The 27,060-nt window shown below is 40.8% G+C and overlaps 1 protein-coding gene across 2 annotated transcripts; it reads right to left on the bottom strand.

Annotated features, from left to right (window-relative positions):
• On the bottom strand, positions 1-25,293 carry LOC146547905 (immunoglobulin superfamily member 8-like). Of its 2 annotated transcripts, XM_085264647.1 has the most exons (11): positions 25,210-25,293; positions 21,463-21,526; positions 20,740-20,804; positions 19,742-19,871; positions 6,228-6,340; positions 5,499-5,757; positions 3,257-3,664; positions 2,843-2,896; positions 2,612-2,709; positions 1,956-1,997; positions 1-1,793 (listed from the first exon to the last, which is right to left on the bottom strand). In XM_085264647.1, exons 6-11 carry the CDS (start codon positions 5,740-5,742, stop codon positions 1,743-1,745), a joined length of 897 nt encoding a protein of 298 aa, XP_085120773.1. In that variant the 5' UTR covers positions 5,743-5,757; positions 6,228-6,340; positions 19,742-19,871; positions 20,740-20,804; positions 21,463-21,526; positions 25,210-25,293; the 3' UTR covers positions 1-1,742. The 2 variants fall into 2 exon arrangements, with proteins under 2 accessions (XP_085120773.1, XP_085120772.1); XM_085264646.1 differs by lacking the exons at positions 19,742-19,871; positions 20,740-20,804; positions 21,463-21,526; positions 25,210-25,293 and adding an exon at positions 8,947-9,068.
• Between the last annotated feature and the right edge of the window lie 1,767 nt (positions 25,294-27,060).

Genomic DNA, 27,060 nt, shown 5'->3' with positions numbered 1-27,060 from the left:
ATGCAGATATTCCTTTAAATCACTTAATCAAGCAATTACGATTCACATATTCATATCTACCCTTCATATAATTCCTTATATCAAGATAAAATTGAGTAGCTTTCCCCCCCTGATGTATTTCACCTTAAATTCATTAGGTGGCAGAAATGTCCAAAATCTGCTTCTGTTTGCTGATCTGCAAAACTTCAAACCAGTTTTACTGAGTTTTTTTAATCACAGATTTCATATCCGGAAACAAAACAACAACAACAACAACAACGACTCAGTTTTACAGATAATAATAATGAAGCAAACATTCATACAGGAACAAATTAACTTGGATTAAAGCACCATCTAACATGACAGGTCAAAGAACTTTGAGAAGTGTAAACAAACAAATTATAAAACACAAGACCGACAATATAAAAACTTAAAGCTGCAGCATTTGTTTTCAAAATGTTAAAAGCTGCAAAGAGTTCATGCTCAAAATGTTGAATATGAAATAAATGAATCATTAAAAAATTAACAATTAAATGAAATGTAAGAAAAAAATAGTAAAAGAAACAACTTTTAAACTGTTTAAAGAGTTTTTAATCATTGCTAATATCCTTATTTTTACTTACATTTATAAAATGCGTATAGCATTTCAAAATTTGTTTATGTTTGTTATTTTGCCTCCAAAAGTTCCATAAAGTCATCAAATTTATTCACATGGCTGGCCATGTTCATTTACTAAATCTTGCTCCTCTGCAGCTTTAAGAAATTTCACACAGATTTGAAAGCTGTTTCTCAAATTGGACAAGCTTTGGATATTAAATATTAAAAACACAGATAAAACTGCAGACTGTGTTGGGGCTGCATGTCTGCACTGCAGATGACCCTTAGGCCCCCTCAACAAAGTCAAAGTCAGCCCCTCTCAGCTGAATTCTACAAGTCAAATTCATTATTCATTGATTAGCTGACTAACTGCAGCTTTGATGAGTACACAAACTATTGATTAGAAATAAAATATATTTTTTAACATGTAATATTTATGTATAATTATTGTTGTTAATATTCTGGAATAGTTTCAGCTTCTCGTAAATGTTATATTTGACATGAAATACAGAAATCTTACTCATGTTATCATTGATATTTAAAGCCCTAAATCTACTTACAGATACATTCAATTATAAAGTATAAGATGACAGACGTGATTGGGAGAGGATAATTTAATATGTTATAGTAGGATCAATAAAGAATTTATCTATGAATCTATATGAATTAGGGTTACAGTCACTCCAATACTAACCTGTGGCTGCCGCGCTGAAAACAGATGTTGCATTATAGGGATCCTTTATGATAGTTCTGTTAATATGGTTTCTTATTGTGTAATCATCTGAGGGGCTTAAAATAAAAATCAGTTCTGTGTTTTTTTGTTTCTCTTTCAACCTTTGATAAACTGAGAGCTCCTTCAATTCTTCATCACAATCTTAACTAATCCACAGAGTTAATGTCTTTGACACAAAGACCCAAGGAACCAAAAAACCTTAAGAGAACCTGAAAACTGGTAAAAGTCGTCTTAATAATATGCTGCTGCAGGATGGTAAATCACAATAAAGTCGGTACTGAAACATAAAGCTCACTTCTTTGGAATAAAACAAAAAACAGAGCAACAAAGACACATAATTAAGAATTTTGTTGTGACATTTCATCCTGTTACTTCAATACTTCAATCACATTAGCTTGTACAAGAACAGCAAACCTACTCTTCTTCCTTTGTCTCATGGTCTTGTCTGCAGGGAGAAATTACCAGTATCCAGACCTTCCAGTTCCTGAACACAAGAACACATTTCAGTCTACACCATTATCCTCATTAACAGTTACAGATTAGCTGTAGAGTACACATATTTACTCCGAAGACCTGTGAGCACAGGCAGTAACAAACAAGCTACAGCAAACACACAGATTACTGCTTGGGTTTCATTGTGACTTACACTGTTGACGTCCTGGTTTGTCTTTACTTTGGTGCTGAAGAACTACAGAAAAATGTGAAATACGTTTCGTCAAAAACAGTCTGCTGTTTACTGGAGTGTTACTGTGACCAACAACATCTCTCTGTCAATGCAAGTTTCAAGTCAAGTCAGCTCATAGGATTAAAAATAAAACCACACTGAACAAGTCAAAGCTAAAAGTCCCGATTCAGAGACAACTCAACGCTAAAAACAAGCAAAACCTGAATCAACCATTAAAAATATTGGGGTGGCACACCAACAGAATTTACAGCTTTAATATGCTGTCAGATACAGGTTGCTAGAAAAATATGGCAAAAGAGAGAAAAATAACATAAATAACAAGTTCATGCTTCGACTCATTGTAGGGAGTCTTCCTCTTTATTGTGCTCAAGTTTATTAGATTTATTACCAACGTAGTCTTGTCAGACTAATGGGGGACAACAAATTATGGGGGCTGCCCCCCCGGCCCCCATTGGTGCTGCATTACATTTATGATAAGAGGAAGTTAAATAAATATGTGGTAAAATGTTGCGTAGGTTTGGAAGTGATCAATAACACCCAGTCTGACTGTCTTTCCTCCTTTAAATACCAGAATTCACTCAGAATCCTTTCAGCACTAAAGGAGAAACAGGACCCACCTCCTCTCTGATGAACATACTGGTGATGATGAGACAATAAAGGCTGAGGAAGCTGCTCACGATGTAACACGGCGTGGAGTCGTGTAAGATTACAGGCTCTGTGGAGGTCAGAGTCAATTGTTAAACAAAGCGCAAGCATGAGCAAAATCTGAAGAAATGTTAAAAGGAGACTGGTGTAGATGTCCAACGGATTTACTTTACCAAATTGACCACCCCGCTCTTTTTCTTTACCTCTTTCTTTCTCCCGTTTATTTTCCCCAGTCAAGTCTGTCCCATGTTCAGCAACTGAAAATAAAATAAACAATAAAAGCAAAGGTGAATCAAATAGACCAATACGGCAAGGCTGGGATGGTCCATTTGGTAAAGTAAATCCGTTGGGCAACTTTCTTTGCCTTTAGACAATAATTCTGACGGCAAAAGAACCAAACGGGACAGGCGAAAAAACCCCCCCCAAAACATTATCATAATTCATTCAAGCAGGTCATGTATAATTGTGATGAAGCTTATTTCCAATATATAGTAATTGTAATATTACCAGTATTCATATAATTTGGTAGAATTGATCTGAAAAATGTAATTCAAACAGAAAAGCAGCAATGGTGCCTTTAATGGTGTAACCAGTGCTTCATACATCTGTCCTCTTACTTGTAGGAGTAACTGCAACGGTTCCCATCTCTTTGGTACTCTCCATGATTTTTATCCAATTTCTTCCTCTTTCATATGTCCACTCCATCCCTTTGCATCCATAATTTCCTTCATCGGACATCGTCATTTTTGAAATCACCAGTTCAAACACTCCGTTCCTGCCAGGGACCAATCGGATGCCTCCTTCTGCATAACGCTGGGCAAACCTGGACCCCGTGACCACATCCCCCTGAGGACCAAACGTCAAAATCTCCTCTGACGTCGTCCCCTTCTTCACCGACCAGGTGACAGACAGGTAGGTGGGGTGGATGAGCTCCCGGGTGACGTTGCAGGAGAGAGTTAGGTCACTTCCCTCAACGATGACAGGGGGCGGGGTCTTAGGGGACACCTTGAGCGTGTTAGGAATGACTGACGGGAAAACAAAACAAAAAAAATTTTCACACACAAACAATCTTATAAAAAGAAAAAAAAACTAGTAGTAAAAATGTTGACTTTATAAAGTAGCACGTGCCAAGCTAGCCTCTACAGCAGGGTTGGGCAATCAATTTTCCCAAGGGGCCTTGTGAAGGACCCTCTGAAGTCTAACATCCACAACTTTAGGATATCATTTTTTAATTTTGTGTTTCAAAAAAACCTTCCTGGAGGCGTTCCAGGCGATGGTGGAGGCATCCTGGTGGCTGGCTGAGGAATAGGTTTTCTGGCTGCTCCCGCTGTTGTCGGATGAAGCCCAGGTGGCTTCATCCAGCACGGACGTCCTTTCTGGACCAGTCCCGGCCCCACAAAGGAGGCCCCCAGGCCTGCCACCACCTGTCTGCCCCGGGGCTGCAGAGCAGAGGCAGTTCACACCCACTAACCCCTTCTCCTCTTGGTTTTCTTCAGATCATGGCCGCTACGGACACCACACCCAACATACTGGGGACAGCCCTCCCCTGGTTCAGGAAAGACGTGCCAAGTACCGGTAAGGTGGCAACGGGGTACAAACCAGGCTCTGGTAGATTCGGGCTGTATGCAGACCATGGTCCACCAAACCCTGGTTCGCACAGGGGCATTGCTGGAGGCAGAGTGGGTGACGGTGAAGTGTGTGCATGGGGACATTCACAAATATCCCTTAGATATAAGGGGAAAATGCATAGACTGAAGACTGCGGTTAGTTCACGCCTGACACACGCCAGATTGGCCCGGGTTCAGTAGATTAATAGGGCAGTGTGTCCGGGTGCATTGACGGCCGATAGGGACATGCGGGGTCTGCCCTGCGCTAAGCGGTGATACGGGGTCATCCGACATCGGCTCTGGGAAGGAGAAGGAGAAAGCCCTGGAATTCACTCCACAGAAGATTTTCTACTGGAGCTGTCTTGTGTTGACACCCTACACTCAGCCTTCAACCAGGTGAGAAGAATTGATGGTCAGATGGTGCACCCTGAAGCAGCGCTGACATTTCTGCATTTTGTATTGATTAGACACTCGCACAGAGGAGGAACACATCCAGTTGTCGGTGCCTTGAAGTCGCCGGGAAATGATTTTCCAGGTGGTTCATTACAACCCAGTGGCCAATCACATTGGGTATGACAAAACTCTAGATTGAATAATGGCTCAATTTTATTGGCCGGGCAGATGTGCACCAATAGCGCTTGCCCTGCCCAGAGTGTCAGCTGGTTAACCAGCCAGTCATACAAAAAGGGCCTTTGTGCCCTTTACCATTAATGGATGTCCCATTTGAGCACATGGGCCTGGACCTTATCGGGCCATTTCACTGGAGTGCACGTGGATATTGCTTTGTATTAGTTCTGGTGGATTATGGTGAGGGGAAACCCCCTTTGTGAGCATTAAGTCAGTTTCTATAGGGACAGCTCAAACGCTTGACAATGCTTTGATACTGTGTATAAACTGGAAGCTATCTCCTCAGTTTTAACTTGATTTTACAAGGTTTGAGTGTTACAAGGTAAAGTACATCATTGCACAGCAGAGCTTTGTACTATGGCTCAAAGAAACCCGTCAGTTCTTCAAATAATATTGGTATATGACACTTTACAGTAACATTTTTTGTTTTTTATTATTATGTGCAAATAGAAATAATTTATGGCTTCCAAAGAAAGCTAGTATGCTTAGATATGTACTGTATGAGTGCCTGGATTTAAAGGTTTTTATTTTTTTGATCAGACATTTGTTAAATTTAACATTTGTTCAGGATTTAAACCTCTGTATTAATAGGTCAGAATGGTTAAACATACACACACTTTCATACCAGTGAGTTGGACCTGAGCCATATAATTTCCACTGATGACGTAGTCGGTGCTCGGTGTTTGACACTCGTAGAAGCCAGCATCCGTCAACTTCACCTCAGCAATCTTCAGCTCCACCTCATTGTCTTGGAAACGCACCACCGATATGTCGCCAGACGCCACGCGCTTGCTGTAAGACTGGTCGGAGTAGCGAGAGTCGAAAGAGGAGATTATCTTTGTCTTCTGCCCTTTCGCATCCTTTAACATATTCCAATCAAAATCCTGCAGGAAAAGAGAGGAACAAAGACGATGTGAATGTTATATTACGGCAAACTTTTAACAACATTCAGACTTGAAGAAGAGGAGCATATGTTTTCTAAAAAAACCCAAAACAATAATAATAATAAAAATAATAAAAATTTATGTGAGGGACCAAAGTCTCACACATGACATTCTTGACTTCTATAACTGAAAATAAGCTCACAACAAATCCACTATTAGTTCATTTTTGAGGCACGTTTGACAATGTAGACGATGTTCAACAGTTTGAGGAAGAAACTAAAATAATAATAATTCACTAACTATATTTGTGACAGTAGAAACCACTGCACAGGGTGGCCATTTGCATCATTTCAAAGTGTAACCCATCTGTCAGACAGAACTTCAAGACTGATCTGTGTGTGTGTGTGTGTGTGTGTGTGTGTGTGTGTGTGTGTGTGTGCGCGTGTGTGTGTGTGTGTTGGGAAAATGACCTGCTCACTAGGCCCTGTGTATTCTTTGACATCACATCTGATGGAGACTGGCTGGCCCTCCACCCGGATTAATGGACCAGGAGGCACCGTCACCACACGGGCCGAGCACCCACCTTGAAGGACAGAGAAAACATTTTAAAAGATTAAAAGTCTATAACAGAAAAAATTATGTGTGGAGGCTGAGTTGGACTCTGAAACCTCTAAGATGAAAGAAAATCCTTCTGTATATGAAGCAAAAATAGAATTTACATGAAGAATACGCTGTATTTATATACATTTGCCCCTCAGTACAACAGACCATTGAGGTCATATTGAAGTTTGCTGGGCCTGTAGCAGCTTGAATAAGGTAATAGCATGTTTGACAATGACACTTCAATGTTTTAATCATGGACAGTCAGGTGAAAGCCACACTGGCTGACTTGCAACAAATCCTGGCTGAAGAACAGGAAGCCAAGCTTGGTCAGTGTGTGACCACACCTGGCATCCAGACCAGCATGAGGAGGAGCAGCCAGGCTGTTGTGGCTGTGTGTGGTTCTTCCACATGTTTCCACAACAAAAGAGACACCAAACAAGGCTCAATAGCAGAAATAGCTGTTTTGGCACTGGCACTTTCCTTAGAAATGCGACATCACCGAAGGTGAAATAAACAGGCCTTTGTCTCATGTGCCACCTTGCTGAGGTAACACTTGAAACAGGTGAGGTGCTGGGTGAAATGCGTCCTCCAGGCTTTACTGTGGCAGTCAGACCTGTAGAGCTCCTCTAAGAAGAGGAGAGCACTGTGCTGATGACTTTCTGGGGTCATCCTGTGCAGGCAAATCTCCTCATCAGCCCGGGTTTTTAGTTTGGCAGATCCCCAGATGCATTTGTCGGTGGCGATGGTGTTCGTGGAGTGCTTGATGTAGGAGACCTCAGATGGAGTGTACTCATCCAGGTTTCCCCAGAATAAAAAATACTCTTACATCTACAGACTTTATGTAACAGGTTTCAGAAATTGCAAACTTGCTTTAATACAGATTTTACTTGCTGTCAAATCTTGTTATTGTTGTTGTTTTTTTTTTTCAAAATTATTTGTTGTTTGTGGTTGTATTTTGCTGTTTCTTATATTTTCATTTATTAGAATCTATTTTAATCGGATGTTTTAGTGACGTCTTTTTCTCTTTGTGTGTGACCTTGGGTTTTAGAAAGGTGCCCTCAAATAAAACGTATTATTATTATTAATGTTAGAAATTATTAAGCTTCAGCAGTCAGCAGAGGTCTACAAACGAGGAAGCATTTTTACAGAGCAAGAAGAAATCTTCTATTTTTAAACGTAAAACAGAAATCTGGCCACAACGTCAAGAAAAAGCACGATGTGCATGTATGAGTCAGCCTGCTGAGTGTTTTCTGTTTCATAAGTGACAAAACTTCATAAAAGCCACATTATGTTTCCCTTCACCGTCTGTCAGCAGTAGTCTACAGTTTAAGCTGTCTTTATCTTCACATTAGGGATGGATAGTTGACATGTTGGTCTCAAGAAAGCTAATATGCAACTAATGCAAGTTACTATCATGTGACCAACCACCAACATCTTTCTGATTTAATTCAAAGTATTTTAAAACAAAATTTGAAAGTGAAGAAAATTCACACATTTGCAATACCAGGTCAAAGAACTCAGATGCAGCTCCAACAGTCCACTCAGGGTTTCTGAACTTCACCTACAACAGATGTTTTAAGTGTCCACTTGTTTGTAATTGATGGATTTGCAACAACGAACAAACACAAATCCCAAAATTGCAGCACCTTTTTTTTTTTAAAGAAATAAAACCACTAAAACATTTTGGTGGTGCACTCAAAAATATCAAAACAGAAACCGTTAAAAAGGGAAAAAATGCAGACGCTTTATGGCTCGTTACAGGATAGGAAAATGAAAGTCTGGTGGTCACAGTAAAAGGGGAAGTACATTAAAGAGGCTTCCTCCTCTCCCAGAGTACTAATGTGATGTGTAATGGGACAGTTCCTGTAGGGCATATATTCAGGTATGCCAGTGAACAGGTCCTGGTTTGTCCCTGTGGAGAAAACCAGGGAAACCAGGGAACTGGCCGAGCCTGATCATAATAATACAGCTCATCTTTATGGCCGGGCCATCACTTCTCAGCAGGTTAATGGGACCATGTCAACTCATGTTGGCTAACTGGTCTTAGTGGGAGTACAGTTCGCTCGGACTAATGAGAAGCTGAACTGGACAGAGACTGAGAGACATTTATTTTCAATCTCTTTGATTGACTTTTCAATTCGGCTTAATCCAACATACCAACCAAAACCTCTGTTTCACTCAAAAAGTTACAAATCAATTGGATGTTAAATGCACTATTTTTTGTTTAAATAATTTTTTTTTTAAAAAAAGATAGTCCACCCTCAGACAAAAATGAAATATTAAATTGGCAGACTTCAAAACGGGGATTAATATTTGGCTTCGTGTCAAACGATCGCCTGCCCAACACTGTTGCAGTGATTTACCAAAAATGCCTGCGAGTACTTAAACTGTTTAGCACTTGTTTAGCTACAATGGCAAAATGAACTGATAAAGATGTATAAGACAGAGCAGGTAAATAATGCACAGTGATAACGATAGTTGCAAAAGTTTTTTTTTTATAAAACACACTTTTTCTTTTCTTCCTTTTTTTAAATAAAAGGGCACCAGCAGAGTTAATTAGCCACCAAGCAAAGAAGTGTCTCTTACTGAGCATGAAAATCCCAAAAGTGAGTGCAGTGACATAGTTTTCCATTTTCCTTCCACTTTTTTCCTTGTCCCTCGATTTCCACGTGTTTTCTCTGGAGGTAAGACCGGTCCTCTCTCGCCACTGACACTTACCACTGTATGTGAGTGCAGGAAATGCGTTACAGCATGACAGAGGAGAGAGAGTCTGTGAGTGTGAGAGAGACAGAGACTGAGCCTAAGATTGTGGTCAACCACCAGACAGATGCTTGGGGCCCAGACTAGTGCCAGCAGGTCTCTGACAGCAGAGACCTGGCCTCCCTCTTACAGTTCAAGTGGCATTCATAGTTCTGTTTAAGTGAATGGCAGCTAGGAACAAGAATGAAAATTGAAAAGCAGAAAGAATGAAGAAAAAAGAGGAAGAGGAGAAAAACCTAAATGCTGCCAGTTTATTTTTAACTTTAGGTGACAGACATTTCAGTGAGGAACCTTCCACCAGTTTAACACGAGCTAGTTTAACATTAAATAACTCAGAGCGGCCAGCTCTGTGTCCAGCTCTGGTGGCTGTAACATGAGCGAGAGGCGTGCACAGCTTCCTTGGTGGTGTCAGAATACTTATAAAATAACTGACCAATTCTCCCAGTCAACTGTTGCACAGGGTAGGTTTTTGGGGTGTGTATAGGAAGGGGTGAGGGGGTAATATGGTGAAATCCTGTCCTGGTACAATACCACCATACACCCACAGCTCGCCATGCGTGCCTGATACACAGGGGTGGATCTAGAAGGGTGGCATGGGGTGGCAAGTGCCACCCTAAAATGATCTCTTGCCACAGTGCCACCATAGTTTTGCATATGACAGTGTTGTTTGTTAAAATAACATAGCATTAGCACTTTGAGCGTAGTTACAGTTAACAGTGAATATAAATGCTAAAACTGAATATATCGCATAGTGTTCCACCCCCCTCCTCCATTAACAAATGGTTCAGCCCATAGCACAGACTGTCTTCTTTTCTAGTTTTCAGTAGCAAGATGCTTATGATTGTGCCAGAGCACATTTTGAACAACACCATGGGAATTTCAGATTTCACACAGGTGGTTGGTTGTTGCACTGTGGAAATGGAATGAAGGTGAGTGCTATTAACCCTCTGGGGTCCACGGACTCGCTGCACCTCCAAATCACATGACTGATTTAAGCTGACATAGCAACAAGCTGCAGCCACGCTGAGTCTTTCAGCCCTTGTTGAAAGATTGGACTTCAACACAGATCTTTGTTCATGACAGTGCAGATTTCTGACATTTTGTGTAATTTAAGCATGTAACAATTTGATTTTTTTTCTAACAAAAAACAGTGTGAAACTTAAATTAGATTTGTGTTTGTAAATGAACCGCCCCATGTTGTGTAGCTTTCTGGATTTTATACTTATTGGGCTACATATCTATTTATTATACAAGCCATACAGTACATAAAATCACATGTTTTATGTAACTAAAGTGTTTAATTATGTGGGCTACAGAAAATAATTAAGTTATGGATGAAATTTATATGAAAAACGTGTATACTTATTGCATTTGAATGTGTGTTTGTGAAAAAAAAGGGGGGATTCCCATGATGCATTCAGTATTTCCTTTTCAGCCACCTTTCTCACCCAACATGTGTTAATAGACCTCTCTGCACTGAATTACACTTTTTATTAATCTCTGGCTCTCTTCCACAGGGATGATCTGATATCCTCGTGTTGGTGTTGTTCCCAGACCATCATGAAAATGTTGTTCCAGGTTCAACATTGCAAGTGACCAATCACATTGTTGTGACGTTATTCTTTTGCGCGCCAAGCCATTCGTGCATTTATGAAATTCCAATGTTGCAAGGACAATATCAATTCTGCTTACTGTTTATTAAAGGGTTACGGTTAGGGTTAGGGTCCGTTGATCGGCGGACAGAGGCGGTTTCTCGCAGCTTAAGAACAGTTTTTTGTTTTACGCCGGTTTTTCCTGAAGTCGCAAAAGTATGACGTCACAACATTCTGATTGGTCACTTGCAATGTTGATCCTGGAACAACATTTAGTATTTTGATCTGGGAATGACACCAACATGAGGATATCAGATCGTGCCTTCCACAGCATGTCTTTCATCCTGTCTTCCTTCTCTCACCCCAACTGGTCGCAGCAGATGGCCCCGCCCCTCCCTGAACCTGGTTCTGCCGGAGGTTTCTTCCTGTTAAAAGGGACTTTTTCCTTCCCACTGTCGCCAAAGTGCTTGCTCATAGGGGGTCATATGATTGTTGGGTTTTTCTCAACAATTGAATCTTTCAAAATCTTTCAAAAATGTTTGATAATTTGCATCTCTGTTTGGGACAACGTACTACTTTGAACAGTTCTCTTCAAAACTGACTCTTGTAAAGAGCCGCTTCTGCTCAAGACTAACTGACCCAAACTTGGAAAAGCAGCTTCGAGCAGGATCATCATCATCACAGCCAGCTGACATCAGACACCTCGCCAAAAAGAAACTGTTCCCGCCATCTCATTAGGTGAGTCTGACTAGTGTCACAATCAGCAGGGCTGACTGTGTGTAGAGTGAAGGGTGGACCCAAATGCAGACGGAAACAAAATGTGAAACATGACTTGAATAACAGAAAACGAGCCATTTATTGAGGCTGGCAAAATAACTGTAAACAAAAGGCAAAATGCAAGGCTAACAATAAACTAAATTGGGTGAGCTAAATTAACTTAAAAACCTACAACAGGAACATGGACTTAACATGAGGAGACTTGACATGAGGAAACTTGACGCAACTTCTTGGCTTGCAAACAAAGCAGACGATCTGACAATGACACACTGAAAACACAGGACTTAAATACACAGGAGGTGATTAGGGGAAGTGGGAACACATGGAGGAACAGCTGACTGACATGAACCTAATGACAGGACAGGGGAAGTGAAACTAAATACAATGAACAAAGAGCACACGACTCCTTCAAAATAAAACAGGAAACACTGAAACTAGACATGACAACACAAGCTTAACAGACCTAACACGTAGAGCTGGGCGATATGAGATTTTTTCATATCACGATGTTTTTTTCATTTCAGGCGATAACGATATCTATCACGATATAAGCCAAATAACTATATTTGTAAGATTTAAATGTGCCGTTGCTCACAAGTAAAATGTGAAATAATCAGCAGCTTGTTTTTAAATATTTATTTCCCATAATAAGTTCAACAGGGTAGATGTACTTAAGGAACATGAGACTTTTTCAGATAAATAAAGGCAAATATTGCAAACTACACAAAAGGCAGCCGCTAAAGCGTTTAAGTTTCAAAATAGAACAAACGAAACAGACTAAATTGTCAATTCCACTTAGAAACAAAATATTAATTCTAAAAATAAATCTTAGTTTGTTTTACAGAAGAACAGACAAAACTGACTAACTTTTGTCAATATCAAATAAACTGAGAACTAAAAGGAAATTCTCAATCTCTCCTTGTTGTATAGCTGAGCTTTTCAAACAGTTTTAACAGTTACTTTAGTCTGACAAAAGCCGAATGACGAATTAGCGCTTCCATTCAGAGACTGAGGCTACGTCCACACGTACACGGGTATTTTTGAAAACGGAGATTTTCCGTTTCCGTTTTAAAAAATAATCCCGTCCACACATAAAGGCAGAAATGAAGGAAAACGCTGCTATGAACATGCCAAAGCAGCAGGTGGCGCTAGATTCCTAACCGTGTAGAGATGTTGGCCAATCAGAAGTCTAGAAGCCTCGGTGGGAAAAAGTAAACAAAGCTGGGGCATAGAAGCAGAACCGAGTCGTATGTGTGGACGGACAGTAACTGTGTGTGTATATGTAAGCATTTAAACACTGCAGAGAGTAGAATTAACAGTATTGTAGAAATTCATTTCACCGAAACAATAACGTGGCGCACAGTGTGACGCATGCACCAGTTTATTGTATTTCCAGACTTGCTTTCGGCACAATTTACAGTGCACGCTACTCTGTTTTTTGTCAGACTTGAAATAGCCGAAATACCTTCACACTACGGAACTTCTATGGCTCTTCCGTTCGACAATCTCTCCGGCATTGGAACCATCATCTGTTTTCTCTTCGGTCACGCTCGGTTGATTTTTCTAGTCGGCACACTCATTTCCTCCATTATGCGCTGGCTGCTTCCCAAACAAACACACGTGCGGCTTGGCACTTGTGCTGTACGTAACAAGTCACGCGACGTGACGCTGCGGCTGTGATTGGTTCGGCTCTGCGCTACTGAATTTGGATTGGCTGACCTTTTTTTTTTTTTTTTTTTTTTTTTTAAATTTTTTTTTTTAGAGGACAAGAGCGGCGAGGTCTATCGCGATAGCTTAATTTCTCTATCGAGTAAAAGTTATATCGCGATACATATCGTTATCGTTCTATCGCCCAGCTCTACTAACACGTGATGAACGATACAAGAACTCAAACATAGAAACCAAGGAAACAATAAATAATAACTGCCTTTCCTTAACTAAAGCTAAATAGGAATGACACAAACTAATCACATATCTAAAATGAGACAAATACAAAATGAACTCAGAGCGCTGGGTCAGAGACCCAGCCTGTGACAACTAGCAGAAATGTAGCAGTCATGAGGCTTAGTAACACAGTAGTTACAGACTTTTCTTTTTTTTGTACAGGTAACCCGGGATTGCCGATAAAACTGGGGGCAGGGGTTTGTTGGGTCTGTGTTTCCACATGCCCCGCTAGTTTAGAGACTTATTCCTTATGAAGAACGCAAGACATAACAGAACATCTTCAACCGGTTATTTAACTCGCTAACGAGGGAGAGGCTTTGGTCAAGAATCAGCTCTTGAAGCCTAAATCCCTCAAAAAGCAGCTGTCCTCGTAGCCTTTTTATTGACATGACAGTTACAGTACACATCACAGCACAAGCACCTCCCTCCGTAAAACCCCCCAATGGTTCTAAGACAAGGCACTATGTACGTGTATGTGTAAGCACCTGTATGCATGAGCAAGAACGTGTGTGTGTGTTTGAGTGAGTGTGTGAGAATGTGTGTCTCTCTGTGTGCGTGACTTCCAACTGTTTCTAACAACATCCTTAGTCATAAAATGGTAATCTCCCCCACACCAGTTCATGGTGTTGGTTCACCATGAACAACACAGTGAAGCCACAAAAGGGCCGGAAGCTTACCACACAAGAATCAGATCTTCCAGATAAAATGTATATGCAATAAAACCTCCCCCAGCACAAAGTGGCTGGAGAGGTGGTCAGAGACAAAGGAATGTCTTGATCCTATAGATTGAACTAAGACCTTACAATTTTAAGAAACACAATGACAACATTCAACAATTAGACTTAACAGGTTGCTGCCCACTAGCTCCAAATGACACAATATTATGGACCACAGGCTGGAGGTCCAGTAGTGTCTGGCAATCATACCTCAGCAGAGACTTTGTTTCATGGATGACACAAGTTAGAAATAATATAAACAGGAACAAACTTGGCAATGACAGACGAGCAGCCTCACACACCGGCACCATCTTGTCTCACTCTTTTCTCTAATTGGGAAAAAGTGACATGAACCTGTCGTGTCAAACTGCTCCACCTAGCAAATTGTTAACCAGGACATAAAGAGCGTAAGCACGTGTTGTCTTATTAATATCACTAGATGTGTCGATGTGCAGAATATTGGCAGGTTGAATGTATTCATGAGGCATGAGGATGTCGAGTGAATGGATAGTGTGTTAACCAGAGTTCTTTAGAGCACGGACAGCCTGCAGAGTGCAGCCGCACTGAACTCTTACGCCTGTGTTTGTGTGTTTGTAGCGCTAAGGAGCAACTAAAGTAAGTTATTTCAAACTTATGCACAACTCAACGTGCCTTTGTGTCCAAGTGAAATGTTGGTGGCATTTCTGAGGTGATTCATGTAGTGGGCAACATGGCTAAAACAGAGAAGTGTTAACTTTGATGGACATACAGGGGAGCACGCGGCTCGGGGGCATGACCACAGCGTGTACAATAGACCAATCTCAAAGCTTGTGGAGTTTCTATGGACACCGACTCAGAGGTGTTGAAGCCAAAATTCCAGGTGGAATTGTCACAGCATGCCAATCATTGTGATAAAGTAAATAATGATAAAGAGCATTATTTAAGGAAAATGTTCAACTGTGGACCCAACAATAGGTAGCACTGATGAGGCTGCTGGGGTGCAGGGTGAAATTAGCAGGGTGTGTCAAAGAGTGAACAGAACATTGCTAAGTCAGCTGACAGTTCCATAAAATGTGTTTCCTACAGCAGCAAACAGGCTTCAAGAAGTGACAGTAAGGAGAGGTTTCAAGATCTGTGGGCCAGTCGGCCTCTTGTGTAAAGGACACAGTGGTGCTGAAGTCATAGAGGCTGTGGTCAGTACAGTCAGCCCAGATTTCAGTATTCGTGACATGCCTGAGATAAAATGTGACCTCACTCCCCCTTAGTTAAAGGAAATAATGAAAACGCATCAAAAATCTCCTGACTTAACTCTTTGTGCTTGCATTGAGATGGCTCTCAGGAAGGGATCAGTGCAGCACTGTACCAGTGACAGTGAGGAAAGCTGCTCATCACTGGTTATGGGTCAAAATCTGCTCCAAAATCTAATTACCACCCCCGTTCCTTAAAAGTAGGCAAGGCAAAGTGGAACAAATTTCAAGGAAGAGAAAATATCTTGTGACCCTCCAGGTAACTGCACACAGATAGACTGAGACATATGTGAAGCATACAGTGGGTCTGTGTAATGTTTATTGGGTAGAAACTAGAGCTGGGCGATAGAACGATAACTTTTAAAATAACTTTTTCTCGATAGAAAAATTAAACTATTGCGATAGGCCTCACCGCTCTTGTCCTCTTAGAAAAAAAAGAACAGCCAATCCAAATTAAGTAGTGCAGAGCCGAACCAATCACAGCCGCAGCGTCACGTCACGTGACTTGTTACTTACAGCACAAGTGCCAAGCCGCACGTGTGTTTGTTTGGGAAGCAGCCAGCCGCCGTGCCGCCTGGGTTATGGAGGAAATGAGTGCGCCGACTAGAGAAAAATCAACCGAGAGCGTGACCGAAGATTACCGAAGAGAAAACAGATGATGGTTCCAATGCCGGAGAGATTGTCGAACGGAAGAGCCATAGAAGTTCCGTAGTGTGAAGGTATTTCGGCTATTTCAAGTCTGACAAAAAACAGAGTAGCGTGCACTGTAAATTGTGCCGAAAGCAAGTCTGGAAATACAATAAACCGGTGCATGCTCAGTCTCTGACTGGAAGCGCTAATTCGTCATTCGGCTTTTGTCAGACTAAAGTAACTGTTAAAACTGTTTGAAAAGCTCAGCTATACAACAAGGAGAGATTGAGAATTTCCTTTTAGTTCTCAGTTTATTTGATATTGACAAAAGTTAGTCAGTTTTGTCTGTTCTTCTGTAAAACAAACTAAGATTTATTTTTAGAATTAATATTTTGTTTCTAAGTGGAATTGACAATTTAGTCTGTTTCGTTTGTTCTATTTTGAAACTTAAACGCTTTAGCGGCTGCCTTTTCTGTAGTTTGCAATATTTTCCTTTATTTATCTGAAAAAGTCTCATGTTCCTTAAGTACATCTACCCTGTTGAACTTATTATGGGAAATAAATATTTAAATAAAAACAAGCTGCTGATTATTTCACATTTTACTTGTGAGCAACGGCACATTTAAATCTTACAAATAGTTATTTGGCTTATATCGTGATAGATATCGTTATCGCCTGAAACGAAAAAAATCTTATATCGCCCAGCTCTAGTAGAAACAGGCTCTAAACCAGGGCTGTTTTATACAATTATATTTGACCCTCGAGATAATTTCATATATCAATTATTAATGGTTCGTGGTATGTGGGAGCCAAATCCTCAGCCCTGCTGAGAATCTGCGCAGTGTTGGAGTTTATTTCGATGGGCACACCATGCAGCCAATCACATGCAAAGACAGATAGGGACTATATCATGCAGAGGGACGGGGGAGCTGGATTTAAAAGCTAGTGTGTTGGGAAAAAGTGACGAAGCAAGCGAAAACGTAAAGTGAGCAGCATCTGACTTCATTTCAATGATAGATGGCAAAGCTGAGTGCAGAACTAATCAAAGGAGCTGGATAAAGTGTTACCCGTTTGTATTTTCTGCCATTTTCCATTTTCAGACCTCATGTGTTCTCCCTAGTCGTAGTTAATGCATAAAAATAATGCTTTTAAGAAAACACTGAATAAAATATTGCTTTGTTGAAAAAGAAAATGTACATTTGAAATTGACATAAAATTGACATAAAATGCTCAATACAAATACACCGCCAGTAAGGATCTCAGTCACAAAGAGAAAACCTCAACACATAATATACGCAAATCCCAGCTGTCATAATGTGCACCAAATTAATCCTGTTTTTTCTCAGTCCTTACAGCGCTTTCTGTCACCTAGAGCCAGTTAATGTCTCCAGACCAGCCCTAAAGAAGTGCTCCCTGATCTTTGAAAATGAATCCACTGTGAGTGTGTGAACAAATGTCATTGTTTTAAGCCCCACAGATACAATCATAGTCTAACTGTACAATGCAATGTAGTCCAAATAATCCAGCACATATACAGCAGAAAAGAGACAGAGGGGTCCGTGAGCAGGGACCTTTCAAAATGCTACATTTTAGTTTTTATCTTACGCCAGAATCACACTCTTACTTTTCTGTGTTCATGTATTTTAAGTGAAATTAAAGCTAATTATAGCTTAATGGCAAGAAAGCGAAAGTGGAAACTACTAAAAAAAAAGAGAATTATCCTTTTAAGTGAATCTAAATATTTCCCTTCCTCTGTCTAAAAAAAGCATCATCTCCTCTCTCTGTTTATACCAACTCTATTGTCTGACTGGCTTTTGGAGACTCAGATTTGAAGTTTGCCGAACAGAAAAATCGATATTGTTCACTGAATGTTTTCTAACAGTAAATATTTTTCAAACATTTGTTCCCAGTTTCTGTCTTTCCATGTGTTGTCCCTTAATCTGAACTGGAACACAATGAAGCAGAGTGTAATCACCTCCTACGAGCCATCCTGTCACAGTGAGTGGAAGCTACAGTATCATATACTGGCTCATTGTGATTTACAATGTGAGCTATTCATGGTGGCCTAAAACAAACTGTGTGCATGCTCTTGTTGTTAAAGGGAATCACCCTGCGAAGCCACAAGTCAGCGTCACCTCTGTTTCCTGCTTGTCCGAAGTGAACAGTCATGAAAAGATCAATTCATACAGAAGTGAATTGTAGTGGAAGCAGCAGGATCAGTCATGGACGCACAAGTTTTTTTGCAGTCCGTTTTGTGGCACCACAAGGGAGCCTGTAGTGACTGGAGCCCCACTGGATCATCACCAGTAGGAAAAAAAAATCGTTGCAAATTTTCCAACACACACTGGATGTGATCTGGGAATGTAGTTTCTTGCAACATGTACTCATATATTTATGCAATACTTATGCTGTTTGTTTACTTCAGCTCAGCATTCAGTACAGTTATTCCCTCCAAGCTGATCACCAAACTTGTGGCTTTTAGACTCAGCAACTCCATCTGTATCTGGATCATGGACTTTCTGACCAACAGACCCCAGCATGTTAGGTCAGGCCATAACTGCTCTACCACCATCACACTCAACACTGGCACTTCACAGGGCTGTGTGCTCAGCCCGTTCCTCTATGACTGCAGACCTGGGTATGGATCCAACTCCATCATCAAGTCTGCAGATGACACCACGGTGACTGTCTCATCAGTGACAATGATGAGACTGGCTACAGGGAAGAGGTAAAGCACCTCGCTGTGTGGTCTGACAATAACCTGCTCCTGAGTACCAGCAAAACCAAAGAGCTCATTGTGGACTTCAGGAGGGAGAAGACAGACACCCATGTCCCCATCTACATAAATGGCACAGCTGTTGAACGGGTCTCCAGCTTCAAGTTCTAGGGGACCCACATCTCTGAGAATCTGTCCTGGTCAACTAACACCTCCAGCCTGGTCAAGAAGGCCCATCAGCGCCTTTTTTTCTTTACGATACTGAAGAAGAACCACCTGTCTACTGACATACTGGTTAACTTCTACCGTTGTGTGATAGAGAGCATCCTGACCAACTGTGTCACGGTGTGGTATGGGAACTGTTCTGTTGCTGACCGCAAGGCACTGCAGCGGGTGGTGAAAGCCGCCCAACGCATCACAGGGACTCCACTTCCTGCCATTGAGGATGTCCACAAGAAGAGATGTCTATGCCAAGCACGCATCATTCTCGGGGACTCCTCTCATCCTGCCTCCAGCTCCTCCCCTCCAGAAGGCGCTACAGGAGCCTTCAGACTAAAATCAGCAGGTTTAGGAACAGCTTCTTCCCCACAGCTGTCACCCTACACTGTTCACTATTGTAGTCGGTTCAGAGAGCTACGCTTCCACTGCTGTAGATATATTCATAGCACTCTGTAGATCTGTTTACCTCACACCGATACATCTGTATGTAGTACATCTGTATATTTGCTCTTATTGCACTTACTGATAAGATGCAAACTGTATTTTGTTACCCTGTATTTAGACATGTGTAATGACAGTAAAGTTGAATTCTAAATGCTATCCTAAACATTTAAACAAAAGCAGCTACACAGCTACAGGAGAAGTTTTTAGAAGTGATTTTTAGAAGGCCAGTAAAGAGAGCATGGAGACAGATGGAGGATGCCAAATCCACTGAATCTACACGCTTCCTGTTTCCACCTCATCCTTCCAGTGCTCTACTATACTCCCTGCTCTCCCTACCACAACTGTCTTAGAACTTGCCTGGGCCAGGTCTGAGTCCAGCTTTGCAACTCCAGCCAGGTCACATGACACAGGGGTTTGCTCTGATGTCAGCAGGCAGGTCAGTGGAGCCCTCTGGTGATGGATTTATGTCAGTGAAACAGGAGGAGGCCTGAAAACAGACAGAAGGCTTAACTAGCAGGACAAAGTAGCATGTAGTACTTGAAGGAGTCATCACAGCCAATCAGTTCTCAGGAAAATGGAACATCACATACATTTTCTCTTCTTTGATTTTCATCAATGTATTTCCTTTGAAATTTAAAAAATTATTATTTTTTTCATTTTGAAATATTTCCTTCTGTCAATATCTCTGCCTGATTAGAAGCTCATAGGCAGTTCCTGTCACTCTACAATAAAATAATGTAAAGGCTGCCCTCTCTGCCATCCCACTAGCTGACCTAACTGACACAAGTAAACTGTGTTAAGGTACCCTACATGGACTAAGGTTCTTGGCCACATACATATAGATTTGTGTGGTTGTAGAAATCATGCCATGAAGCTCCCAGCGCACATTTTTGATGCTTCTGTCTGTGGCAGAGGTGGTTTGGAGCTCGGCAGAGCCTTGGTGGCTTTTACTGACTATACACCCCTACCCATTTATTATGAACAAACAGCACAACTATTTGTGTTTTTTTTTTCTATGTTACACTTGCATGATTTAGATTTATACTTATGTGGCAGCTATTCACTGGCCTGACAAAGCTATTTTAAATGATATCATGTCATGAATAACACAAGTTATTTTCCATGAAATCAAAAAGTGGTGAAATTCTCAAAAAATGAATGAGACGTGCATGTAATTTGACATATTTTGTTGTTTTGTGTGTGTGTTTGTCTGTATGAAATTTTGACGTGTATCTGACAAACACAATTTTGAAAACACTGGAAAGACCTCAAGACATTTTTTCTTTTGCTTACTATGTAAACAAAAATTCCCACCAATGCTTTTCAGTGTGAAATTTAGTGTGTAGAGAAAATACCTGTGCCAAGTTGTCTCCATCTAGTGGTGAATAACGCATTACCACTACATCAGGTGAGTTTTTCTCTGTGCACAGTGACACAAAACTCATTTAACAACATAAACTATTTAAAAAATGATGTAGGCAGATCAAGGCAATGTTACAGATTCAGTAAGAACAGAAGTTTATTGCAATCCTTCAAATATGCAGGGCGTCACACTAACACAGTTGCTTATGTCCAGCATAGCTCTGTTATTATCAATTTGATTCGAAACGTGTCCAGTTTATTGTCTTAAACTTGCATTAAAGTTTCAGTGAACTAAAGTGGTCCCTCTGAGTCAGCACCCAGAAAGCTCGTCTCTTTTAAAAATGTGGCCATAAATACGAGCGCTGCTAGGATCTTAAAACACTGGGGCTAAATCCAGACCTGAAATCTTTGGAAGTTTCACTCAGTAACAGCACCTTTTTAATATTATTGACTATATTTTATAGTCACATTTATATAAAATGTCAAACATTATACGTTAGCTAAAGGTTGAAGTCACAGAGCTATACTGAACAACAATGCAATTTGAGTTTTTCTTGTTTGTACTATATATTTGATTTATTGTAAGCAGCGGGAGTAAAACCTAAAGAAAAAAACAGTAAAAACATGAATGAATCTCTGCTCTTACAGCTTGTGCTTTTATTGTGCCGTGATGTCTCCTTTGAAACTGTCCTCTTGCTCGTGTTTTGGATGCTCACCTCTTCTTCACCTTTCCTGTTCCTTTCACTAAACTGCTGCTCTCTTGTTCTCTGCTCTCGCCTCCTGTTCTGGTTACAATTAGAATGCAGTCAGCATGTGCCAAATAAACTTGCTCCAAATCGATCATGTTTGATATGATGATGAAGTTTTTAACATCTTATTTATCAACTTATTTGATGCACTGTATCAATCAGTTATTAAACAAATATCAGACTGTAGAAAAGCCAATAATAATGCACGGAGCAAGTTCATGCCATAAGAGCTAAATGGCCATAAAAGAAAATCCTGAATGCCTAATACAGGACAGGCCAACATTGAATGCAGCCACAGATCGACATCAGTCAGCTTTCTGTACTTTCCACCTGATCACATCTGTCCTCAAAGTCATGTCATTTCCTCTGTGGTTCATTTATGTTTACTTTTACATTTGCAGTGACAATAAATTTAGTGACATAGTGCACACATTATTTCCTATGGACTGCTGGGTTATCTTGTTTTATTTAAGTTAGTATTTTTAAAGGTGCAGTCAGTCATTTTTTAGGTTATTTGATAGAAAAAAAAGGATCTTGTACTCATAAATAAACATAGAATAGTGGATAAATATGACACACTGTTAAATGTGTCATTGCTCACTGCTTAATTTCCTCATTGTTTAAGCATTACTCATCCTTAGTATGTCATTTATAAATACAGATATACGTTCTTAGAAAGAACCACTTCTGAACCTGATCTCCTTACTCCAAGGAGCTTTTGTGAGTTATCATTGTGCCAGAGGAGGAGGGCATCCAATACTTCTTTCATTTCACCTGAGTTCGCCTGTGGGAAAGCACAGCGCCGAATACCCTGACTATTTCTTTGAATTCAGGAGTACTAGTGAACTAATCTTGAGTGATTACTGAATTATCTGAATAAAGCTAATGAACCAGAGAAATTCTAAACTCTTAAACATCCCAGAGATATCTGAATTTATGTCTGCACCTTCACACTCCAGATATGATGGATCATACCTGTTTTACCTCCGGTGTTGTGCCAAAAAGTGATCGTCTGACGAAAAACTGATTTCCAATGTCTGTATACAACACAAAAACTGCAGTCGTGGTGCTTTCGATTGTACTCAGAACTCGGAAATTCTGCCTTCTGAATAGGAAGATGTAGGTAACACCAGACTGCAGATGAGCTGCATACAGGGCTGGACTGAGACAGAAAATTGGCCCGGACATTTTGACTAGAGACCGGCACGCCATTATAGGAAAAATCATAAAGCCTTTGAATGAAAATAAACACTGTTGTGACTAGGGCTGAACGATATATCGCATTTGCGATAATATCGCGACATGATCAAGTGCAATTTTCTAACCGCAAAGGCTGCGATTATACTCTGGACATGTCCAAATTCATGGGCTGCATCCTCCTGAGGCCGCATTTGTAGACCGATTACGTCACAGCGACGCGCCGAAGGCTGTCCAAATTACTACCATATCCCAGAATTCATAGCGCGGCCCAGCCAAACTCCAGTTTCCAGCAATGGCGGCCGCTACTAAGTTTTAAAATTACTCATACTAATCTTTCTGGGTCACAAAATAAACTTTTAACGTATTTTCAGGCGAGAAAGTAGTTGTGTAAACATCAAATATCTGCTCGGTTTATCAAGATATCCCATATTTGCAAAAGTGCTTCGACGTTTTCAGAGGCGTCTGCTACCCACCAGCTCGACAGCTAGCCGGGAGCTCGAGGGTTACTGATGCGGCCGAGAACGGCACAACTCCCGGCACATCATTTTCAGATCACCGCGGAGTTTCGCTGCTCGGGTTAAACGTAATATATAAGTCACTTAGACAACCTCAAAATGTTATTGTTGGGCTTTTTTCAGTGTTTTGTTTGTTCGTGAGTAAATCGGTTTGGCTGAGATTAAAGTTATTAGATTAGATAAAATAAAACTTTATTAATCCCCCGGGTGGGTTCCTCCTTGGTTTTCACACAGCTGACTAAACGTCAAACAGAAAACTTATTAAACAGAAGTATGAGACAGTCGAGAATTTACACCAGTGTCTGGTTATATTTTAGATAGCAAGAAGCAGACGGCCGAGTTTATTAAACTCCACCGAGACAGCGGTGACGCTAATCAGAACTAGACCGTCCAATTTCACGCCTTTAAACTTTAAAGGCGTGTTTGTGTGTGTGTTTATACAATTGCTATTATGTTTGCACTTTATGTTTAATGTTACTGACTGCAGAGATCAGTAAGATGTGTGTATTTTTTATTTATTAGTTTTATTTATTTAATATTATTTTTTAATTGAATGACTGTCTAGTAGTTCACAGATGTCGAAAAACTGAGTGTGGTAAAGCCACTGATTTTTTTTATGTATATTTCTGCAATCTGCACATTGTACTGACTTTCATTTTAATGTTTACACCAGGGTTCCTTGTCAGCACTTTATGCTCAGATGTTTGTAAGGTAAAAATAAACTATTGTGTATGTTCAAATATACTGTTGTGATTGAAGAAGTTAAATAAAAATGTCAGTCATCAATTCATGCATCACCTCATGTCATCATAACAGAGGTCTGTCTTCCAGGAAAGAACAGTTTAAAATTAATGTAATATAGTATTGGCCATACTATATGATGTATTGCTTGTCTTTGTTTAATAATACAGAAGACAAAGACCTTAAAAAATAATCGCATATCGCATCGCAATCGCAATATTGGGGCAAAAAATCGCAATTAGATTATTTTCCATAATCGTTCAGCCCTAGTTGTGACAGTGATGTTCACTGTTTTGATGGTATATATGCATCAATCTATCAATCGTTTGTTGTAAGATTCAGATAATTACAGTATTTTTTAAAAGCTAGACATTTTAAATGAGAATAAGAAAGAAAAGTATTTCCTTGTGCCCACCTTTCCCTGTTAAAGCCCTACCTGGCCCCCTGGCAAAACTTTGCTAGATCCGCACCTGCACAGTTACCAGCTGTCAGCTACCTAAAAAAGGATCCTGGTGTTATTTGTCTCTCAGAAACAGTTCATAACTTCCCTTCAACTCATTCATGTCACCTAAAAGGTAAACCTGTTTCTCCATCACCTGTTCAGCTCTGATGATCCAGTAAGGACATCTCCTGGTTTCATCTTCATGTTTCCCTCTCACCAGATATACCAACCGATATCATGACCAGCAGCTTTTTTACAGCTGTGGCTCCAGCAAACATCAGCTGATAGTAGAAAGTAATATTAAATAAATTCTAACAACAGCTGATCAAGCTTAAACGTACTGCTGTTGTTTAGCGCGACATCCGCTGGTTTCCTGTTTCGGCGCAAAGTGAGCGATAAACAAACAAGAGAGCCGATCAGCTGATCATTGATCAGTTTTCATGACTGAAGTAGAAACGGGAGAGGGAGGGTGGAGAATGAGAGAAGAAGAGGCAGCTGTGCAGCAAAGACACAGAATAACTCCAGCTTTGTGCCTTTTTCATTGTAGCTGAATTACGGGACTAACTGTTCCCTTTCACCTAAATAAGAAACGCATAATATTTTCTCTGAATACCAGACGGGACGGTTGACAACTCTAATAACTTATGAACAAAATAAAGTTCAACATCATTAACTTCATAGCACCCACCCAGCTGTTTAGAAACTCCATCATGCTAGCTAGTACGCAGTACGGAAAAAGTCAGAATAACAAAAATAAACTCCACCTAAACTTGGTTCATATCTAACCCAGAGAGACTGCAGGTCATAACTTCTTACCTGAAGTTCAGTTCACACTTGGACCGGCGGCCGCCTCGGGTCTCTTTTCCTTCTGCGTCCCCTTTCCTTCATCCACCTGCTGGCCTCCACCACTTGCTAATGTTACTGAATCTGTGGAAGCTCCGCAATAGCCACCACACGAAGTAACGACCCTATCTAAATCCCAGTAACGACTAACGCGTTCCTGATTTTGTCATAACAACTAGTTACCATGCTCGTTACCACAATAATAACGTAGTTACTGTAACGCGTTACCTAATAACGCATTAGTCCCAACACTGCTTAGGATGTAACTACAGCCCATCCCATGCAGCAGTGTATGAATGACTAACCTCGTATTGTGGATGGATTATCTCAGTTGTTCTCCTGGCTGAAGTTTGGTCCTTTTACAGCATCCTGCCATGCGATTACATTTGTTCCTGACCACCGAGAACACTCAAGTTAACTTTTATCGAGTGGAAAAAAAGTTAGCTTGTTTATATTATGCTAACATAGCTGTGTCGCTAGCGGTCACGTAGCACATCATTATATACCAGCTAGCCCAACTTCAGTAACCCTACAAACGTCACTGCTGTTTACTTTTCTGTCTTCATTTATGTTGGAAGTGATAGCAGAGCTGTACGTTTGAATTTGTTTCCAAAACCCCGCAGTCAGGACATGCTATATTGTATTTAGATAGAAGCTAGCGAGCTAACTCCCTGCTAACTTCTAACTCCATTAAATGTCATAAATTCCGTTTTCATGGATGCCTGGATGTTAAACTCAATTGTTACACCTGGTAGAGCAGAACGCTGATCATTTTATTAAAGATGAAAGACTTTAGACAGTTTTTCAACTCTCAGTAATGCCATAGTGATCATATATGGGCCTGCAGCAGAGTTTAGGCCCAGACACGGCTAGTGACGTCAGACTGAACAACCGGATAGCAACTCTTTGGTGGCAGAACTACAAAACAACCTGTTTGTTAAAATCAAGATAAGGAAGACACAGAGAGACGCAGACGCTGAAGCAGACACATATAAAATGGCAGAAGCACAGATGGAAGTGGTCGTGAGCCCAGAAATAACAGTTTTGCAAAGATCGGAAAATGACCTCAAAAAACCCCAAACACCAAATCCTGAAACACGTCCTCTGGCACAAGTTCAAACCGAAGTGGTCGTGAAAGGCAAGAAAAAAAGGGGGCAAAAACAGAAAAGAGTGGCTGAAGAACCCAGACGACCGATTACTCGGGCGTATGCTCGGGCTCTTCTAGAAGCCCAAAACAACGTGGCTGATGGAAGCAACCTGAGAAATGAAGAAGTGTCAGGAAACCCTGAAGGAACCTCTGAAAGGGAAAACCCTGGATCCCTCCCTATGTCAGAACCAAAGGACGACGTGAATATGGAGACAGAGGCAAACACGAATAACGCCAGTGGACAAAACCCTGGGCCAAATGGAGGGACGTGGCAACATCAGCCAAATCCCAGATTTATACCCCATCATGGCAGAGTCCAGTATGATTCATGTTGTGAGATTGCTGCTCTCAGGTATCAACTACAAGCTTCCCAAAACCACCAGAACGAGCTTTACTGGAAACTGGTAGCTGCTAATAAGAGGGCTTCTTATTACCAGTCTAAAGTGACCAAACTTCATGCACAGATGATCGCCGACAAAAAACAGCACGAAGAAACAATTAAAGAGCTCATAGAGCAACTGGAGGAGGCTAATGATAATAATAAGCCTGATACGAGCAAAACAGAGGTTCAAGCAAAGGACAACCAAGCAGTTGTCATGCTGGATGACATGATTCGTGTCCTGCACGAAGACGTCAGCGACCCTACCACAGAGCAGTGTGTGGATTCTTCTACACAA

Source organism: Mchenga conophoros, linkage group LG23 (genome assembly GCF_057382185.1).
Source record: "Mchenga conophoros isolate Kocher_MC1m ecotype Shallow Benthic linkage group LG23, M_conophoros_male_GT1.1, whole genome shotgun sequence".
Lineage (NCBI taxonomy): Eukaryota > Metazoa > Chordata > Actinopteri > Cichliformes > Cichlidae > Mchenga > Mchenga conophoros.
The sequence above is the reverse complement of the archived record's forward strand: the minus strand, read 5'-3'. Positions and strand labels throughout refer to the sequence as shown.

Coding starts and splice junctions, on each gene's coding strand:
- LOC146547905 (XM_085264646.1), bottom strand. CDS start 8,992: ATGGAAAACTATGTCACTGCACTCACTTTTGGGATTTTCATGCTCA. Junction 6,341..8,946: donor TTTTGGGATTTTCATGCTCA/GTAAGAGACACT, acceptor CTGTCCTTCAAG/GTGGGTGCTCGGCCCGTGTG. Junction 3,665..5,498: donor GGCTCAGGTCCAACTCACTG/GTATGAAAGTGT, acceptor TTTTCCCGTCAG/TCATTCCTAACACGCTCAAG.